Here is a 21047-nt window from a genome sequence, read left to right as displayed (position 1 = left end):
ATCATTATATCCTACTACTTTGTCTTAAAATTCTGTCAAGTAATAGTATATCTAACCTCCTAGACATTTTCTCAACAGGTACATTAACAGCAATCGAATAACCTTCTTGGAGCCAGGTGCCTTAGACAGTTTATCTAGCACACTTCAGGTATTGAAACTGAACAGGAACAAAATTTCAGCCATCCCTCAAAAGATGTTCAAGCTCTCCCACCTGCAGCACCTGTAAGTGCAACCAAAGTTGGCTGATTGTTTTCAGGTATTGCAAAGACACTGGCAGTGTTTGAAGTTTAGCCCTTAATTTACCAGACACTAAGTGAGGCAGAGACCGATAACTTGCACTTCAGCCTCTAAAACTGCAGCCTTTTTGTGAATAAAATAGTCTTATGGACAAGATCTGAATAGTTTTTGTGCTAAAATTGGATTTGCTTGATAAAGAAAAAATACACGAGCAGCAAAAATGCTCCAGTAATTAGACACCTGAGGAAATACTAAGTGAACTAAATATACATAATCCGGAGACAAGATCATCTTCTACACATTTTCTTGGCAATAACAGATGAAGGAAATGATTTGCTTTCAGAAAATGATAGGACAGGGAGTAATAGCCTAAAGTCAGACGCTGTCATTTTGACTGATCATACACCCCTGTCAGAACTTTTTCCCCTTTAAGTAATATCTAAAACTATTATAAATGAAAGGAATTAGAGAAGAGGCTTTTTTGTTTGTTTTCTCTGTGCTTCGATAGTACTTTGTGTCTAGGTGGTTTCACTGTTTTTTTTTTTTTTTTTTGCTGTATAAAGTTCCTCTGCTGTGTGGGTCTCCTACTCGTCTTTCTTAGTATGAAAATGTGACTTTGAAATCACAAAAATTGATAAGGGGACTTATAGTACAATACCCAAAATAACTGTGTTTTTAATTGACTGAATTTCAAATTGATAATGCCTCTTTCAGGGACAAAACATTTGATTCTTTTTCAAGAAAATGTATGTTAATAAAAATATAAAGGCAGGCAGGAGGACAAACTGTCTAGGAAGGTGGTTGGGTATAATCTATAGATATTGAAGACTAGTTTAAATCAGATCTTAGTGGAAGTGAGAATGGCCTTGCAAAATTCAGAATGTATTCATAATCTCCATGGTCTTCTCGGTCTCCACCTACAACTGTAATTCTTGACTGTTCTGAAATGCAAGGATTTGGCATTTGGAAAGCCATTCCTTACGCAAGTGCATTTGTTACTTTAGATAGTGTATTTACTTAACCACTGCAAAGGAATTGTGACTGTATGAGCTCATAACCATGCCCACCTTGACCTGCAAAGGTAGGCTGAGGAGGAACAGGGAAAATACCAGCGGCTGCTATTATGTGTGGCTCCTTTAATGCTTCTATACATTAACCCTAGATGCAGAAAGGAGAGATGATTCAGTTCCTGAAAAGCTAAAGAATGGAAAACTGAACTAGGTGGGGAAGATGTGTAGGGTTTTATGTCTCTTGGTAGAAAGGGAGCAGAAGTAGAGGTCTCCTAGTGAGAGGGAGACAGCTTGGCAGATCAGTAAGGAGAAACAGAGGACCAATCTTGGTCCCTTTTATAAATAGGGCCATACCAAATTCATGGTTCATTTTGGTTAATTTTGTGGACAGGATTTTTAAAATAATTTTCATGATTTTTTTTAATCTGAACTGTTATGGCGTTAGTATTGTAGGGGTGCTGGCCCCAAAAAATATGTTTTTGGAAGGGGATCACTAGGTTATCGTAGAGGGAGTTGAAGCACTGCTACCCTTATACTGTGCTGCTGCAGATTGTGGCACTGCCTTGGGAGCTGGAGAACAGTGGCTGCTGGCCAAGTGCCTACCTTGTGTTCTGTTCTATTAATGCTGTGCTGCCTTCAGAACTGCTGAAGGCAGCGCAGAAGAAAGAGTAGCAATATCATGACCCCTCCTCAAATAATTTTGTGACTCCCCTGTAACCCGCTTTTCAGTCCCCTAATTTGAGAAACACTTTTCCCCATGAAATCTGTATAGCTTAGAGTAAAAGTACACAACAGAGATGTTAAATTGAGGTTATTTTAGTAATCGAGTAGACAGAATTTTTATCAACTACTCGATTACTCAATAGGGGAAGGCAGCCCCATTCAGTCCCGGCTCATGCTGGGACAATACCCCCTGCTTCTCTGCAATTTAAAAGGCAGTAGGAGCTAGCATGTCTGCTCCCCAGCTCCTACTGTTTTTTAAATTGCAAAGCCACAGTGAAGTGGCTCGCACCAGGTTGGGGACTGTGCCAGGCTGTCCCTGCTCTCACCAGGTCGGGGACCAAGCCCCACTGCTGCTCTGCAATTTAAAATGCAGTAGGAGCCAGGGAGCAGGCTGCCCAGCCTTTTAAATGGCAGAGCTGCAGTGGGATTTGGTTCCTGCGCAAGCCGGAACTGTGAGGTGCTGCCTGCCCAGCTGGTAGCAGCCCTTGTCAGTGGGAAGTCTCGGACTTCTCCTCGGCTAGGGTTTGCTGTTGTAGCAGCCTCTCTTCCCTCCCTTGGCTGCTGCTGATAGAGATGAGGGTGGGGGAAGATCAGAGACAGTGCTGAGGGGAACTGGCTTTTAACCAACTGCTGATATAGAGGCATCGAGGCTGGGAGGAGGGAATACGAATAGTCGACTCCCCGGTAAGCTTAAGCTTATCAGGTAGTCAACTAATTGACCATTTTCTTACATCTCTAGTACACAAGAGACCAGATTTCACTGGGGGAGATGGGATTTCATGGTTTGTGACACATTTTTCATGGCTGTGAATTTGGTAGGGTCTTCTTTATAATGATTCTTCTTTATTTAATTGATTACACACTAATTGCTGCTAATTAAACATCAAGAATTTAAAAAAATTGTAAACTTCAGAAGGTGATTAATTATCTCCTGAATCAGCTTGGACTTTTTAAATTTGCAAATCAACATAAACACATGTCCCTCTTTAGTTGAAATACATTCAGATTAACTGTGCTAGCACTATTTTGTATTACAGTAAAAAGTCTCATTTATTTTGTTTACTTCGTTTTTTTGTGTAGTGTGGGTATTTTAAAGTCTGACGAAGAAATGTAACAGGCATCCTAGTAACTATGTTGTACTTGTAAAATTTATTGATGCAGAGAGATAAATCGCAACAAAATAAAAAAAATAGATGGCCTTACTTTCCAAGGACTTACTGCTTTGAAATCACTAAAAATGCAGCGCAATGGGGTAAATAGACTCATGGATGGAGCTTTCTGGGGATTAACCAACATGGAAGTCTTGTAAGTATAAACTTTCATAGTCATTTTCTGAAGAGACATTTTGAATTACAGAAATGAATAGATACATTTGGAGATATTTTCAAATTAAAATGTTTGGTTTGACAAGTAGGAAACATTAATAAATAATACGTAAATGCAGTTCTTGAAAGTCTGTGTGCATCATATTTTATATTCATTTTATGAAAGCCAGTCACAGTAACATCTCACAATCAAGTTCTGATCCACAATGAAGCAAGAGCTTTATTTATTTTTGTACCCTACGTTTTGTCTGTATGTGTTTTGTAGGCAGCTGGACCATAACAACCTAACAGAGATAACCAAAGGCTGGCTTTATGGCTTGCTGATGTTGCAGCAGCTTCATCTCAGCCAAAACGCCATCAGCAGGATCAGCCCTGATGCCTGGGAGTTTTGCCAGAAACTCAGTGAGCTGTGAGTAGCTTTTATTCTATTCCAGTTCTAAGAGCAGGGTACATGCCAAAGCATGAGCTGCTTACCACTGATCTGTGAATTTTTCATAACAAAGTTTCCAGAGTGACAACAGCTTTTTTGTGTGCAAGATAGTCACATTTTGTTGTGAAAAGTTGAAGCCAACCATGACTGCTCTAGTTCTACATGGCAGTTGTACTAGGGCTTTGACACAGCAATTTTCAAATGAAAGAAATCCATTTGTGAATAGCAGGCAATAATACACAAGCTGTATAATAACCAACAATTGTATAGGAAGCTTTGTGGTAGCTTCAACTAAGAAGGTTTTGTGTTTAAAAAATGAAGCAGTAGGGAGAAATGAGTAATAAATAATGGTCCATTGAAACATTTTTTTTCAATCTTGAACTTGCAGAGATTTAACATTTAATCACCTAGCAAGATTGGAAGATTCAAGCTTCGTTGGTTTAAGCCTACTAGTTGGATTGTATATTGGGAACAACAAAGTAAACTACATTGCTGATTGCGCCTTCCGGGGACTTTCCAGTTTACAGACTTTGTAAGTTGATATAATGTATTTTAAGGTCAGAAATCTAGGCAGTACATAAATATACCCATTTTTCCCCTTGAAATACTTTTTGTAGAACTACAAAGGTTTGTTTTAATCTTTTCTAGACTTTAATATAGCTTCTTTTTTTGGGTAATACTTTTATCCAGGATAGTTGTCTGTCTGACTCTGTGTCTCTCTCTCTCTCTTTCTCTTTTTTCTTCTTGCAATACAAGCAGTGTATAAGTGTATCCATCCTTAGACCTTTCCCTTGGTCATAGTGATTTCATAAGGAAGCCTCTTAAAAGAATCTCTGAGAGGAGAAAAGGAAATTAATAAATGGCTTTTTTCCCCTCTGATGACAGGGAGCACAATACTGGCTCTTAGCAGTGCCATCATGTAACCTGCAATACCCTGGTAATTGGCTTTCACTCACACTGCAGGGTGGGAGGTGGCTCAGTCCTGCTCCCTTCCCCACACATCTACTTCCTATCCTCCAGGAATATTCCTCTACATGAACTGCTTGTAGAGGTATGTCAAGGGCAGCAAAGCAGACCCTGGGCCAAAATTGCTCTCTGTCTCTGTCCCCTCCCCACAACCTAATGCATTTAAGGGAAGGATTCGTGAGGAGCTGTTTTGTTAACTCCATATGTCCCTTGACTTACACCTCTGCCCCAGTCTAACCTTTTAAAAAAGTTGTCTTAAAACTAATGAGGCGAACACCTTGACTACTAAATACCATTATTTGTTTTTAAAACACTAAGCTAACATACTCCAGAGACTCTTGCAAATCCCAGTGGAACTAAGAGGGAGTGGCAGAAAGACTGACAGCTGTTATCCTAGCACTAAGAGTTTAGGCACCATATGATTATAGTTTCCTTCTAATTAAATAAGAGTTCCCTTCATGATAGGCTTCTACCCTTATGACATCTTAAGTCCAGACATAGAGATATTCAAAAGATCATTAAAGTTTAGCAGCTGATGATTTATCAAGGCTTTGGGTTATTCAGTTTAGTTATTCTTTAACATTTGTCTGAGCACTATTAAGCTAAAATTATGAATTAGAGAGAAGTATGTGAACGAATTAAAATTGCAGTACTCTGTAGGATGTTCAGCCACAATGTATTACTGACTTCTTCAGTAGTCAAAACAGTAGGATAGAGCTTGGCTATATGCATGCTGAACTTATTCCAAGGACTGGGAAAGTATATACTAAACTCTTATTTTTAGGGTTCAGATTTTCTGTATATGCCTCTCCTGTGATATGGTCTGAGTTTTTTCTTATAGCCTAACCTGGTAGTTCTCTACTCAGATACCACTCCTCTTTCGCAGATCTGGTCGGCACACCTTGGGCTGGAAGACAGTCATACCTTTGCTGTGTGGCCTAAAAATCATAGAATCATAGGACTGGAAGGGACCTCGAGAGGTCATCGAGTCCAGCCCCCCGCCCTCAAGGCAGGACCAAGCTCCGTCTACACCATCCCTGACAGATGTCTATCTAACCTGTTCTTAAATATCTCCAGAGAGGGAGATTCCACCACCTCCCTTGGCAATTTATTCCAATATTTGACCACCCTGACAGTTAGGAATTTTTTCCTAATGTCCAATCTAAACCTCCCTTGCTGCACTTTAAGCCCATTACTCCTTGTCCTGTCCTCAGAAACCAAGAGGAACACATTTTCTCCTTCCTCCTTGTGACACCCTTTTAGATATTTGAAAACCGCTATCATGTCCCCCCTTAATCTTCTTTTTTCCAAACTAAACAAGCCCAGTTCATGAAGCCTGGCTTCATAGCTCATGTTCTCTAGACCTTTAATCATTCTTGTCGCTCTTCTCTGTACCCTTTCCAATTTCTCCACATCTTTCTTGCAATGTGGCGCCCAGAACTGGACACAGTACTCCAGCTGAAGCCTAACTAGTGCAGAGTAGAGCAGCAGAATGACGTCACGAGTTTTGCTTACAACACACCTGTTGATACAACCTAGACTCATATTTGCTTTTTTTGCAGCAGCATCACACTGTTGACTCATATTCAACTTGTGATCCACTATGACCCCTAGATCCCTTTCCGCCATGCTCCTTCCTAGACAGTCGCTTCCCATCTTGTATGTATGGAACTGATTGTTCCTTCTTAAGTGGAGCACTTTGCATTTCTCTTTATTAAACTTCATCCTGTTTACCTCTGACCATTTCTCTAACTTGCTAAGGTCATTTTGAATTATGTCCCTATCCTCCAAAGAAGTTGCAACCCCACCCAGTTTGGTATCATCTGCAAACTTAATAAGCGTAATCTCTATCCCAATATCTACATCATTGATGAAGATATTGAACAGTACGGGTCCCAAAACAGACCCTTGCGGAACTCCACTTGTTGTTCCTTTCCAGCAGGATTTAGCACCGTTAACAACAACTCTCTGACTACGGTTATCCAGCCAATTATGCACCCACCTTATCGTGGCCCTATCTAAGTTATATTTGCCTAGTTTATCAATAAGAATATCATGCGAGACCGTATCAAATGCCTTACTAAAGTGTAGGTATATGACATCCACCGCTTCTCCCTTATCCACAAGGCTCGTTATCCTATCAAAGAAAGCTATCAGATTAGTTTGGCATGACTTGTTCTTCACAAACCCATGCTGGCTATTCCCTATCACTTTATTACCTTCCAAGTGTTTGCATATGATTTCCTTAATTACCTGCTCCATTATCTTCCCTGGGACAGACGTTAAACTGACCGGTCTGTAGTTTCCTGGGTTGTTCTTATTCCCCTTTTTATAGATGGGCACAATATTTGCCCTTTTCCAGTCTTCTGGTATCTCCCCTGTCTGCCATGATTTTTCAAAGATCATAGCTAAAGGCTCAGATACCAAATGTGCAACTTGTTTCTCGTTTGACATATATCTGTTGTCCTGACTCTTTAAAGCATTTATCTTAGGTGTGTTTTTAGTTTGACAACTGTTGGCCCCTTCATTTCTTGTCATCCCCACTTTCCTTTTTTCCTTCTGGTATTTGGATGACCTTGAATTTGTTTTAAATAAATAGGTTCCTGTCATTTAAAGTAGTGGTGAAAAGGGTCTGCCCCTTGATCTTCAGACATGCTAGTACAGGAAACAAATTGGGTCAAGCATCTTTTAAAACGGATAGTAAAATCGCATAATGTTCCTTACATAGACCATTCTATGTATTGCTTTACATATCATGTACTACTTAAGAAATGTAGACCTTCCTTGGGGTTTTTTTGTGGAATTTTCCTTTTGTGACTGGATCCGATCTCTTCAACCAGGGATCTGAAGAACAATGAAATCTCATGGACTATTGAAGATATGAATGGCGCATTTTCTGGACTTGACAAACTTAAAATGCTGTAAGTATGACAGAACTGATTTTGGATTTACTCAAAACAATTAAATATTGGACAGAGTTCAGATAACATTTACTATGAGGGAACCCAACGTTGAGGATTTTATGAGCCTCTTAAATTTGTGACTCTTTCCTTTGTGTTTTGCTCTTCATTGAAGCTTCCTTTTCTAGAAAACAAAATACCAGCTCTTTAGCCAAACTAAATTGGAAGAATATGATCCTTCTTGAATGTTATCAATATACAGATTCATTCAGCTGCCACACAGGAACCTTTCACACAGAAATAGGCTTGCTCATAATAGGAAAATGCAGGGAGGTGTGTTTTCGAACATTACAAAAGCACAGTGCCCAAGGGAAGTCTTTGATAAAGTAATCCAGCATCTAATGGCAGTAGCTCTGCTACAATGCAAAGGTGTCATTCCAAATACACAGCTACGGAATGAGAAGATGTTTACATTTATAGATTGTAAGGTTCTACCTTACTGAACTGTACACATTAAAATCTTTGAAAATCAAACCATGATCTACATAGTTACTGAAGCAAAATAAATGGGTATATTTTAGAGATGAGGTATTTTGTTGCTGCAGGGAAAGCAAAATGGAGAACATTAGTCACAGTTTAGTTATAAGTGCCTAAAAAAGCAATTGTATGAGAGTTTTCTTCATAGTTCCCAAAAATGCCCCCATTTTACTGCAGTTGTTTTGCATTAAGTATTTTTATTTCCAGGATACTCCAAGGAAACAGGATTAGGTCCATTACAAAGAAAGCATTTTCTGGTTTGGATGCACTTGAACACCTGTAAGTAGCTGACATTCATATTTAACCCAAAAGTGACCAAAGCAAATATCCAGATTAACCAAAATAAATATAAAACTACCAAGCTTAGCTCATGACTTTCTGAATGAAGCAGATTTACTTTTTGGATCAATAGTGTGATCTTAGTAAGAACTTTCTGTCTAGGAATTTTCCTCAAAGTGTTTTATTTTTTAAGTGAACATCAGCATGCCAGAGAGGCTTGTGTCTATGTTTTTGGTTACTGAGCTGATAGTTCCATTATATACAAATGATGTAGAGAATTGAATCTTTATTTTACCTTACTTGAGTTAATAAAATGGATATTTTTAATGTTTGTTTTTCCAGAGATCTAAGTAATAATGCAATCATGTCAGTACAAGGAAATGCATTTTCTCAAATGAAGAAACTTCAAGATCTGTAAGTTCTTGTCCTCAAAATCTCCATATTAGAAAATGTGTAAACTATATAAGATACTGGCAGATTCAGTATCAGCCTCTCATTGCAATAATTCTATACTCATGTAACATATGGTGCACCAATAGATTTTTCTCTATAGTAGCTAGACAGCATCAGGCAGCAGGTGTTAATTTTCTACTCCATTTGGTACCTAGAGTCCTGAATTTAAACTGGTTGATCCCTAATACCCGTACTGTAAAGCGAACACAGGTATAACTGAGCTATTGCTTACTGGACCTGTAAAATTCAGTTGCATAATTCTCTAGCAAAGACCCAACTGTAGATCTTTCTTACTAGGGCCCCTTTATCCTGAGGCAGCATAGGAGTAGTTGCAAAGTGAAGTCATAAAAGGGGCTTTTCTGGGGGAAAGCTATAAAAGCTCTTTCTGTTGAGCAGTGCAGCAGCTGTTACTGCTAACTCTTGCTGAAGCGGAAAAGACCTTGTTTTCTTTCCTTGAGGCACAGCTAATATCTTGTCTCCAGTGCCCTAGTTCATTCTTTTTCTTGTGTCAGCCCTGCCTAGGCTAGTCTCTGGCAACAAGATTGTGCAACTTAGCAAAGCTGTTACCCAAAAAGAGAAGCTGCTCTTTCTCTCAGGAGAAAACTATCTGGAACTTTGTTCTGTTGTGGTTCAAGATTGCTATTAGGGGTCAGAGTTAACTGCTTAGCAACTGGTCCTCTTCTTCCTTCCACATACCTGTCAACGTTTCCTGACGTTCAGACCTTAGAGAGAAAGCAGTCAAGTAACCCTTGAGACAATGGTGTCCACTAAGGAAGGTATGATGCCTCTTAAGGACATCTTGCTCAGAGAAGTTCTGAGTCCTTCAGGTGACCATTCCCTCTGTTGTACAGATTTTTCTAGAGACTCTCCCCATTCACTGCCCAGAGTTCTCAAGTATCTTTTCCTCTTTTGGCAACCAACTGCGTAGGTGATAGGATGCACTTTTCCAGAATTACCTGAATTACACCTCATAATATGCACTCTCAGCAATTTCAAAGGACCATAGAGAAGGCTAGCATGATGGACTGACTGAAGTTCACTGCATGATGGTGGCCAATGAAGACGTGGTTTTCTCCATCCTAAGAAAAGCAATGAGACTACTTTTTCAAATTTCCATTAAGAAAAGACCTGTTGTTTTGTGTCTAATTCTGGTTGATGTGACATTTCTAGGTTTACAGCACAGAGGACTTGCGTGGAAAAGTTTGATCTAGGAGAGAATGTTCAGAGCTGGTAACACCCTCTTTTACTTCCGGAAACTAGTTAACACAGAGTTTCCATGCTAATAAAGGGGTTTGTTTCACTCACTCCAAGTTCATATATTCCTTTCCTGAACACAAAATTACATTGGTGGAAGAAAGATGTTAGTAATTTTTAAGACTTATTGTTAACTCTATAGGGAGCCAAATACCTACGCTCAGGTAGAAGTTTGATTTCTCACTATTTTTGGTGTAGATTTTTAAGACATTTCAAATTACCTCTTCAATCAAAAATTTGACCTCTTCCTACTTGGAAGTTTAACTTGATCCTACGTGCCCTCACAGAATGTTCTTTTGAAATGATTAGTTTGGTTTCTTCACACTACTTCTTTTTGAATTGGTCATTCTCTTACCACTACCAAACCTATCGATGGAGGACTAAGTCTGTATTTGGGGTAGGGATGTAAGTGACTAGTCAACTACCCAATAAAGCATATGCTTATCAGGTAGTCGAGTAGTGACTATCAGAGAGAGGCAGCAAGGATAGAAGGGAGAGCAGGAGCTAGTGCTGGGGGAAGCCGGCTTAAAAGCCAGTTCCCCCCAGCACCATCACAGGGGGAGAAGGGGGTGTGCAAAAGAGACAAAGGTGTAGCGGGAGACTGGCGCAAGCCGGGAATCAGCTGATACCTGGCTTGTACCCAGTCCCCTCCGCTACTCCTCTGCCTTTTAAATGTATTAAGAGCCTGGCTGCTCTTAATACATTTAAAAGTTGGAACCGCAGCGGGGTTAGTTCCTGGGCTGTGAGCTAACCCCACTATGGGTCTGCAGTTTCCCCTTGTCAACTAACCGAGTAGTCAACAATTACATCGTAATTACATCGTAGTCAAAATTCCATCGACTACTCAGCTGATTCCGCACAGTTTAACATCCCTAATTTGGGGGCCTTCAAATATCTTCTCAATTCCTTTCCAAGGTGAACTGTAATTTCCATCACTCCAGTTGTTTTGAGATCTATCTTTTGCTGCTAATCCCACAGAGAAAATGTGACATCAGTTGAATGTTAAAGGTTTTAGCTATTTGGACTGATACGAAGCTGTGAATTCAGTGCAGTTTTTGACCCTGAAGCTGAGATTAAAAGAAACAAAATTTTGTAATGTACTACCAGCAAATTGATAATGTCTTTCCAGTTCAAATAGTTACAAAATTGGGTGTTCAGGTGCCAGCAAATGTCAAGACTTGCACTGTAAAATCTCTAGCAATACCTTAAGCAGAGAAGACAGGAGATTTGATTGAAAGCCACTTACCTATGGTGAATATCTGGGCTTAATGAAGTCAGGGACACAATTCCCATTAAATTCAGTAGGGGCAGGATTTTACTTCTAGGTCTCTCAATACATAGTTTTAGAAGATACTGCCAAGTGGATCTTCTGGTGTTTATTTTGGCAGCAAGGTTCTTGAGGCCATGGAGATGAGTATTTCTGCTGTTCATATCACATTATAGGGACTGATGTATATCTACTGTTCACATAAATAGCACTGCTACCTTACTTATGCTTTATTTTTATCAGTCCTGGTACCGTTCTTTCGAGTAACTGTCCTTGTCCTGGCAAGATGGGATGACTGTAAATAGTCACACATGTAACAAAGACCTGAATAAGAATGAAAATGTCAGTTTTTAAGTCCAAGAGTGGTGTCCTGTGGTTACTATGTAATTCATTTTAAACAAATGATTTATTGTAAAGGAAAGTTTTGACATTACTTGACTTGTACTGTACTATTTGAGTGGATCTGGATTTTAAATAGAAAAAAAAATTGAATATAATTATTTCCATAGGTATTTAAATACATCAAGTCTTTTGTGTGACTGCCAGCTAAAATGGCTACCACAGTGGATATCTGAGAACAACTTTCAGAACTTTGTGAATGCCAGTTGTGCCCATCCTCAGCTGCTAAAAGGCAGAAGTATCTTTGTTGTTAGCCCAGATGAGTTTGTGTGTGGTGAGTATATCCGAATCTCCTCACTTTCTGCTTAGTGAATTTATTTTACATTGGTTTATCTGACATCTTTTGAATTGCTCTAGTTGGACTGATGGTTTTCCCTTTGCTTCCTAAACTTTGATCTACAGATATTCAGAACTTGTGGCTTCCTTCCAGATAGGGAGTGACATCTTTCTGACTTACTTTAATATACAGTGTATGTCAGTGGTCCCCAACCATTTGGCACTGCTGGGCGCCCAGGGGCGGGACCACTAGCATGCCCAAAGGCGGGCCACTCATGCGCCACATGCCTGGAGGCAGGGTCCCCCATAAGCTGCATGCCTGGGGCCAGCAACCCCATGCGCCACGCGGCCGGGGGCGAGGCCGCTCATTTGCCACAAGCCCGGGGCCAGCGCTGCCCATTCGCCACGTGCCCCGGGCTGGCACCCCCCATAGTTGGGCACCCGGGGCTTGGGCGGCCAATTCTCCGCGCGCCCAGGGCTGGTGCCCCTAATAGCTGCACGCCCAGGGTCAACGCTTCCCATGTGGTGCGCACTTGAGGCCAGCGCAGCGCACCCAGAACAGCACCGCGCATGTGCCATGCGCCCGGGGTGGAGCCGACCCCGAGCACTTGGTGGGCGCACACAAATGCCCCAACGGGCGCCATGGCGCCTGCGGGCACCGTGTTGGGGACCACTGGTGTATGTGGTGTGCACAGAGGAAAGATCAGTAGTTTGTGGCTGCAAATGTATGCACTGCTAGAGTTAAAATGGGGTACTTAAAAATGTGGTACATCTTGGTGTATTTTACCTGGTGAATTTACTGCTTTTGATAAAGCACTAATGTAACTTGCATAAAATTATTAAATGTGAGATTAATTGCACAAAAAATCAGGAAAGTATTGAGGTAAAATTTCTGTGGTAGCCTTGATTATGCCCTTTTATAGTGGGCTTTAAAAAATATTTTCAACTTTAAAAATTGTGACCATACATGCATTTAGTGTCTACACTCCTAACACCTTACTTTAAGAAAATAAAAATCATTTATAAAAATCCAGTTCACTTTTTTGTAGTTCTATTTCATGAACTTATTTAAATCTTTTTTTTTTTTTTAACTCAGTAATACTTCAGGCCTTCACAATATCCTCTGGTAACCAGATCCACAGGTTGACTGTGTTCTGCGTTTGTTTTAAATGCCTTTATTTCATTGGGTGACCTCTGGCTCTTATTATGTGAAAGGTTGAATTAACACTTCCTTACTCACATTCTCCACACCATTCATGAGGTTATAGAGCTCTATTATACCCTCCCTTCATTGTCTCTAAATTGAACAGTCCCAGTCTCTTCAATCTCTCTTCATATGGAAGCTATTTTGTAGCCTTAAACATTTTGGTTTCCTTTCTCTGTATCTAATTCTAATATGACTTTTTAGATGGGACAACCGGAAGTGCATGCAGTATTCAAGGTGTCTGCATATCAGGCATTTATATAGTGGCATTCTGGTATTTTCTGTCTTATCTATCCCTTTCCTATTGTTCCTAATATTTTGTTAGCTTTTTTGACTGCCATTGCACATTGAACAGTTATTTTCAGCTTGCTATCTATGGTGATTTCCAGATCTTTCTCAAGCTGGGGTGCACTGGTTTGCATATATCAATACTGAATGTCATCTGCCATTTTATTGCCCATTCATCCAGTTGCGTGCGATCCCTTTGTAGCTCTTTGCATTCAGCTGTAGACTTAAGTCTTGAGTAATTATGTATCATATGTAAACTTTCACCCCCTTTTTCCAGATCACTTATGAACTGCACATATTCTGCTGCAGGTTCTTGGAAGTCGTTAGTTTTCACGATGGAGAGAGAGAAGTGACCTGTCCTTGGTTTCCTACCTTTTAATCAGTTACTGATTCATAAGAGGACATTCCCCTTGACAAAAACCATGTTGACCCTTCCTCACGCTCTTTTAAGTTTCTGATCATTCTATTTTTACTATACTTTCAGCCAATTTGCCAGGTACTGAAGTTAGATTTACTGGCCTATAATTGCCAGGATCACCTCTGGAGTCCTTTTTAAATAATTGGTATAACGTTAGCTGCCCTACACTCATCTGGTGCAGATGCTAATTTAAGTCATAAGTTACATTGAACTAAAGGTAATTTTTTATCAGTAACTTTGTAGTTTGCTGCTTGATGCCATGTTTGATATCCTTTTCTCCTAAAAGGAGAAAATCTAAAAGAAAATTAGCACCAGAATAAGTTTAACAATAAAAGTAAGTTATGAACCAGGAATAGATGCATCCCTTTAAATAAATGAAGCTCTGTGTGTGGTTTTTATTTTATTAAATTTTTAAAATGCAGCAATCGCAACATCTCTAAATATATGTTTATAAAAAGACAAAAAATTAACATACAGGGAGTCCCCAAGTTACGCGGATCCGACTTACGTTGGATCCGCAGTTACGAACGGGGCCCTCCCTCTCCCTGGTCTCCAGCAGACCAGGGAGAGGAAGCAAAGCGGCGGAACACGCGGGCAGCAGACAGCCCAGACACGTCTGGGCTGTCCGCTGCCCGCGTGTTCCGCAGCTTTGCTCCCCGTCCCCCTGGTCTGCAGACCAGGGGGATGGGGAGCAAAACAGAGCAAAGCCACGGAGCCCGAGGGCAGCAGGATAGCCCGTGCTCCGCGGCTTTCCTCCGGACGCCTGTGGTACAGCAGCTGGGGCGCTGCTGGTTGGTCCCGTAGCGCCGCTCTGGGCGCCACTGGACCAACCTAGCAGCACCCCAGCTGCTCTGCCCCAGGTGTCCCCAAGTCAGCAGCTGCTGAAACTGACCAGTGGCTGACTACAGGAAGCCCCTGCCCCGGGCTTCCTGGAATCAGCTGCTGATCAGTTTCAGCAGCAGCTGACTTGGGGATGCCTGGGGTTCTTAAGTTGAATCTGTATGTAAGTCAGAACTGGCGTCCAGATTCAGCCGCTGTTGAAACTGATCAGTTTCAGCAGCGGCTGAATCTGGACGCCAGTTCCGACTTGCATACAGATTCAACTTAAGAACAAACCTACAGTCCCTATCTTGTACGTAACCCGGGGACTGCCTGTATTAACTTCATAAGAATATAAAAAGACTCCCTCCCCCACTTCAGAGAAGTCTGGCTAAACAGAAAGGTTTTTTACTATGCCCCTAAGGTTAATAAACTTGGCCTTTATTGGACTATGAAAAAGAGGCAGTGACAGAGAAATGAATCTCTTAATATGTTCCCATCCCCTGCTGTGGTGTGAAAGCACACAGATGAAATCTTAACTTCGTGGAGAAGATGAGTGGAGTTTTAGGGTTTGTCCAGTGGAGTTGGATAGTGAGGCTGTTGAGATGGAAATGCAGTTGTACTATTGACCTATATATTTGACATCCTAAAGTTGCAACATGCTGTGGCTCCAATAGTTTATGGCATTTATATATCTGCTGTATTGTCTGTTCTGTAGTATTTATTTTTTAAAATTGTATATACTTCTGAAATTGAGAAAAAGACAGCATTATTGCTGCAGTGTCCTCCCCCTAACTACAGTAAACTTCCGATAATCTGGCACCTTTAGGACTGGATTATCAAATATGCTGGACTATAGGAAGGGGGGGCTATGAGGGGTCTGGGGTGGAGTAGGGGGGATGCGCCCCTTGGCGCTGCGAGACCAACCCAGCAGCACCCCAGCTGCTCTGCCCCAGACTTACCCAAGTCAGCCACTGCAGAAACTGACCAGCGGCTGACTCGGGGAAGCCGGGGGCAGAGCAGCTCCAAGTGTCCGGCTGCCCGGAGTACTTCTGGGTTCCAGATGGTGCCGGACCATTGGATGCCGGACCACTGGAGTTTTACTGTATAACTTCCAAATAGAATAGAGGCTACTTTATTTGGCTTGGTAGCATGATACATGTTTGTTAATTTTAATGTCTCAGTGGGGGAAAGTACATTATGGTATTGCACTTCTGCAGCATTTAGTAGTCTATCAAAGTGAGCTTATTTCTCCCTTTGAAACATACAATTAGAATGATTGTATATCTGGAGAATTGGGATGTAATAGTGTGGTTGATTAACTGATAAGCAAAAGGTGAGTGCTATAGACTTCATGCATTTGCACCCCCTTCCTCCCCCCCACCAGTGAATTTTTGAATAGGCTGGTCAGCATCCCAGCTAGTCCTGTATTGTGCTGGGTCCGGGACCTACCCCTGCCACAGCTATACATTTAAAGTGTATTAGGAGCCAGGTGGGCGGGCAGCCTGTCTCATTTCCAGCTCATGCTGGGTCCTGGAGCTTGCGAGCCCCTCACCCTTCCCCGCCCTCACTCCCGTCCCTAGACGGGGGCTGCTGCCACCCCGCACTGTTGCCTCTGTATCAGAGGCAGCAGTGCAGGGCCACAGATGGCCATTCCGCAAAGGGAGCTGGCTTTTTAAACTGGCTCCCCTCGCAGATCAGCTCCTGCCTGGCACCCCATGCTGCTGCCTCTTATGCGGAAGTTAGTTGATTAACCTCATGAATTCTTATCAGTTACTTTCCTATTCAATTAACCCATATTTAACATCCCTATTGGATACATTCTTCTTATGCAATTCTTCTTAAGTATATATCATAAAGATATATGCTTCATGTGTTATTTTTAAAATGTTCAATGCCAAGTTGGTATTTTGCAAACACTGAGAGAAAAAAAACATTTAAAATCGGTTAATGAGATAGACATGTAAGTTGAGTGGTTGGCGTTACAGTAGTTTAAAAATTGCCGAATTAACATTCTTCATACTTTCTAAAATTATGCCATTCAAGGTGAAACAAACCATGAACGGTTAACTTTTGAGAACTACTAGGCATCTATTTTCAATCACTAAGTGACCTGTATAATTAAGCAGTTAATACAGTAGTCATTTTGTAATCAAATGCACTATGTTTAAAGGCTTCTTTTTCCATTGCTTGCAAATCAAATGCTGAAGTTAATTTGGACTAGATGATGAGAAATATCTCTTATGATTTTATTTTGAAGTGTGGTTCTACTCTGAAAATGGACTATGTAAAAATGAGACGGAACATGGATGTTGCCAGACCAGAGAGTCCTGGATTTGGGAGGTTCAACCTGTAGTATTAGTTCCTGTTGTATGTTGCATCATGTCTATTTATTTTAATGCTGCCTCCTTCCTCCACTCCCAAACAAATGTGTAACACTTTTAACGTCTGTTAGCAAAGCACGAATAGCACAGCTCCAAGAGAATGGGCTGGTTCCTGTTCCTCTCATGTTATCAGTATAAAAATTTAGTATGTTTCAATAAATTATATCAGTGCAAAGTGTAGTGACATAGATGTTGCCAAAGACATAAACTTACTAAAATACAACACGTAAGAAAGAAATAACCCACCAGATCCCAGCTTGCATTTGCAGGACTGGCTGTTGAACATGTTTTGACTTGTAAAATTAAGTGCATTTTTACTTGTGAATAATTGAAGGACAGTAAACATGGAATCCCTCAAAATACAATTGTTAGGATCTCTCCATTATTGAAAAAAACCCTATTGCACTACACTTCTCAATTTTTCAGCACTGCGGCATTTCAAAATTTGGAATGAAATCACTGGAACAGTAACTTCTGTGTGTGGGTGTGGGTAACCCAGACTCAGCCTGACAATTTCTGATGGCAGAAGGAACAGTGTTTCAGTGAAGTAAAAAGTAGTTCAGCTGTAAGTGTAGAAAAAAGGAAGGCTTGGCTTCATAATTGAGTCAGAGTTGCTTTTACAGATTTTAAATTGCAGTCCTCTGCTCATTTTTTATAAACAGCACATAGTCTGCTTTAGATATGCTTTCTCTTCACAAAGAGATGACTTAGCACAGTAAGTATAAATATGACATCTTTGTATGCTTGGAGACAAGTGAAATCTAAACATTAAGCTACTGTTTACCTCTGCTTTTAAAAGTACTTGTTTGACTCTTTTTTCAAACCTATAAAACAATGCTTACAAAATCTTTTTTCTAAGAAGCTTGAGGACTTGGTATTTGCCTCTTACTCAGTATCATGATTTCCCTCTCTCCCTTTCCCATCTTCACAGATGACTTTCCTAAACCACAGATCACTGTCCAGCCAGAAACCCAGTCAGCAATCAAAGGTTCCAATTTGAGTTTCATATGTTCAGCAGCCAGCAGCAGTGACTCCCCTATGACTTTTGCATGGAAGAAGGACAATGAATTGCTGCATGATGCTGAAATGGAGAATTATGCGCATCTCCGGGCACAGGGTGGTGAGGTGATGGAATACACTACCATACTTCGGCTACGCAATGTTGAATTCAGCAATGAAGGAAAATACCAGTGTGTTATTTCAAATCACTTTGGTTCATCATACTCTGTTAAAGCCAAGCTTACAGTTAACAGTAAGCATCCTGTTTTTACCTTTTTGTTTTAAGAGGGAATCAATGTAATGCAAAATACAATATAGCTTTCTTTTTCCCACTGCATTCTTTTTAGAAAATGTTTTTAGAACCTAATTTCAGCTCATAAAAGCATACTGTTTTCAAAATATGGCCCTACTGTGCAAGGAGCTGTACAAACATAGTTAAGAAACAATGCCTGTCCTTGAAGAACTTGCAATTTACATAGATAAAGGGTAGAATAGGAGAAGGGAAGAACGACTGTCCTCTGCAGAAGGAGAAGTTTTTGTACTGAGGTACAAAAAGTGTGACTTGGCAGAGGTCAACTCTTCCTGAGTTAGAATTAAAACAAAATTTTCTGATTTAAACCATTTCTTCTTTAGATAGAAGTGTAGGAGGAGGGGTTGGGGGGGTTCCTGGCTTCCAGGCACCAGGTCCTGTCTGCAAAGCCTTACACATAGCTGTTGTTGAAAGTGGTATAAGTTTCCAACTCATTGGAGTTGGGTGTACTGAAATTGAGAAAATTCTCTGCAAAAGAGGACAAAGAAGTTGCCCAAAAATTAGAAACAAACTCACGTATCTGGTTTAAACTTTTTGTTTGTTTTGCTTTAGTGTTGCCTTCATTTACAAAGATACCCATGGACCTTACCATTCGTGCTGGGGCAATGGCACGATTAGAATGTGCTGCAGTTGGTCATCCGGTACCACAGATCGCTTGGCAGAAAGATGGTGGCACAGACTTTCCTGCAGCACGCAAGAGACGTATGCATGTCATGCCTGAGGACGATGTGTTTTTTATTGTTGATGTAAAAATTGAGGACACAGGAGTTTATAGCTGTACAGCTCAAAACACTGCCGGGAGCATTTCAGCTAATGCAACACTGACAGTGCTAGGTGAGAAACTGTCAGTGTGTAACAACATAAGTCTTTTCTACTGCAGAGGTGTGACAAGTTTTACCATATTTTACAGGTGTTACTTAATAAAATGTGTTTATAGGGCTTAATTGAGAGAGGTATCAATTCACTAATAATGAGAGCTTTCAGAAGCATATGTTAGCTGAAAAATGTCTTTTCAGATGAGTTCTGTGGTAATGCATTTCCTGAATTCATCATTCCTTGATCAGTAGCCATTGGTTAGAAATACATACTTATACTTTTTAATATGCAATCATTATTACAATAAATAATAAAAAAATTACTTTTTCTTATTAAACACATAGTTTAAAATACAGGCAGTCCCCGAGTTACGTGGATCCGACTTATGTTGGATCCGCAGTTACGAACGGGGCTTTTCTCGCCCCGGAGGACGGGAGCGGCGGGACGCCCAGATGCGCCGCGGTCCGCCGCCCCCGTCCTCTGGGGCGAGAAAAGCTGCTCCCCGTCTCCCTGGTCTGCAGGGAGACAGGGAGCAAAGCCTTGGAGCACGCCCGCAGCGGGACAGCCCAGGCGCGCCGCGGCTGTCCCACTGCGGGCGTGCTCTGCGGCTTTGCTTCGCGTCTCCCAGGTCAGCAGACCAGGGGAGACGGAGCAAAGCCGTGGAGGACTTGGGCGGTCCCACCACCCCCATCTCCCTGGTCTGCCGGGGGGGGGGGGGGGGGGAATTTAGCTAGTGCCCCAGCAGACCAGGCTTTTCTTGCCTACCCCTGGGGTAGAGCAGCTGGGGGCTTCCGGGTTGTTCCAACCCGGCAGCACCCCAGCTGCTCTGCCCCAGGCGTCCTGATTCAGCCGCTGCTGGTCAGTTTCAGCAGCGGCTGACTTGGGGACGCCTGTGGCAGAGCAGCTGGGGTGCTGCTGGGTTGCTCCAGTAGCGCCGAGGATCCGCGCTACTGGAGCAACCCAGCAGCACCCCAGCTGCTCTGCCCCAGGCGTCCCCAAGTCAGCCACTGCTGAAACTGACCAGCGGCTGACTACAGTTTCAGCAGCAGCTGACTTGGGGACGCCTGGGTTTCTTAAGATGAATCTGTATGTAAGTCAGAACTGGCTTCCAGATTCAGCCGCGGTTGAAACTGATCAGTTTCAGCAGCAGCTGACGCCAGTTCCGACTTACATACAGATTCAACTTAAGAACAAACCTACAGTCCCTATCTTGTACGTAACCCGGGGACTGCCTGTATAAATGATTTAATAGTATACACAGAGAGAGAAGATTGTAGGTTTTTTTTTTTTCCTGAAAAGTTTACTTATAGGAGAGGAAAAAAGTGTTGTTGTTTTTAATTAGACATTTCCACTAATAATATATTCTAGAGAACATTATGCAAATACTTACTTCCTAGTTGTTTCCTTTCCTCTATAGGGCTAGTGTGGATTTAGTTCTGATCTGTAGATGACCTGACTGCAGGTTTTTAGCTCCAACTCCTGAATTGTGTCTCCCCTTCTCCCTGCTACCCCTCTGTGGAATGAGTATAAATATAATTAGGCTTTGATGATGCTTCTAATTTAGATAAATTATTTCCCAAAACAGTTAGCATTTGTGTAGAAATACATTTCTAGAATGGTGCTTGGCAACACCCAAGGTATCTTGTCTTTAAACCTTTTGGGTGACTGCAAAGAGTATGCATATAAAAAGCAGATGCACAAGTATGTAGTCATTTGTCAAAAAGCATGCCCGATTTCTAAGGCTATGTCTAGA

The 21047-nt window shown here is 41.4% G+C and overlaps 1 protein-coding gene across 3 annotated transcripts in view; it reads left to right on the top strand.

The window, feature by feature from the left end:
- LRIG3 (leucine rich repeats and immunoglobulin like domains 3) overlaps window positions 1-21047 on the top strand; it is a 69904-nt gene that overhangs the window by 34655 nt on the left and 14202 nt on the right. For all 3 annotated transcript variants that reach the window (XM_075930694.1, XM_006126466.4, XM_006126467.4), the window contains exons 5-14: window positions 79-222; window positions 3132-3275; window positions 3561-3704; window positions 4114-4257; window positions 7532-7612; window positions 8336-8407; window positions 8750-8821; window positions 11891-12054; window positions 18101-18421; window positions 19031-19312. In XM_075930694.1, coding sequence (XP_075786809.1) covers window positions 79-222; window positions 3132-3275; window positions 3561-3704; window positions 4114-4257; window positions 7532-7612; window positions 8336-8407; window positions 8750-8821; window positions 11891-12054; window positions 18101-18421; window positions 19031-19312 — 1568 coding nt within the window. The remainder of the gene's footprint in view (window positions 1-78; window positions 223-3131; window positions 3276-3560; window positions 3705-4113; window positions 4258-7531; window positions 7613-8335; window positions 8408-8749; window positions 8822-11890; window positions 12055-18100; window positions 18422-19030; window positions 19313-21047) is intronic.

This window comes from Pelodiscus sinensis, chromosome 1 (genome assembly GCF_049634645.1).
Source record: "Pelodiscus sinensis isolate JC-2024 chromosome 1, ASM4963464v1, whole genome shotgun sequence".
NCBI lineage: Eukaryota > Metazoa > Chordata > Testudines > Trionychidae > Pelodiscus > Pelodiscus sinensis.
This window is presented reverse-complemented; position numbering and strand designations above follow the sequence as displayed.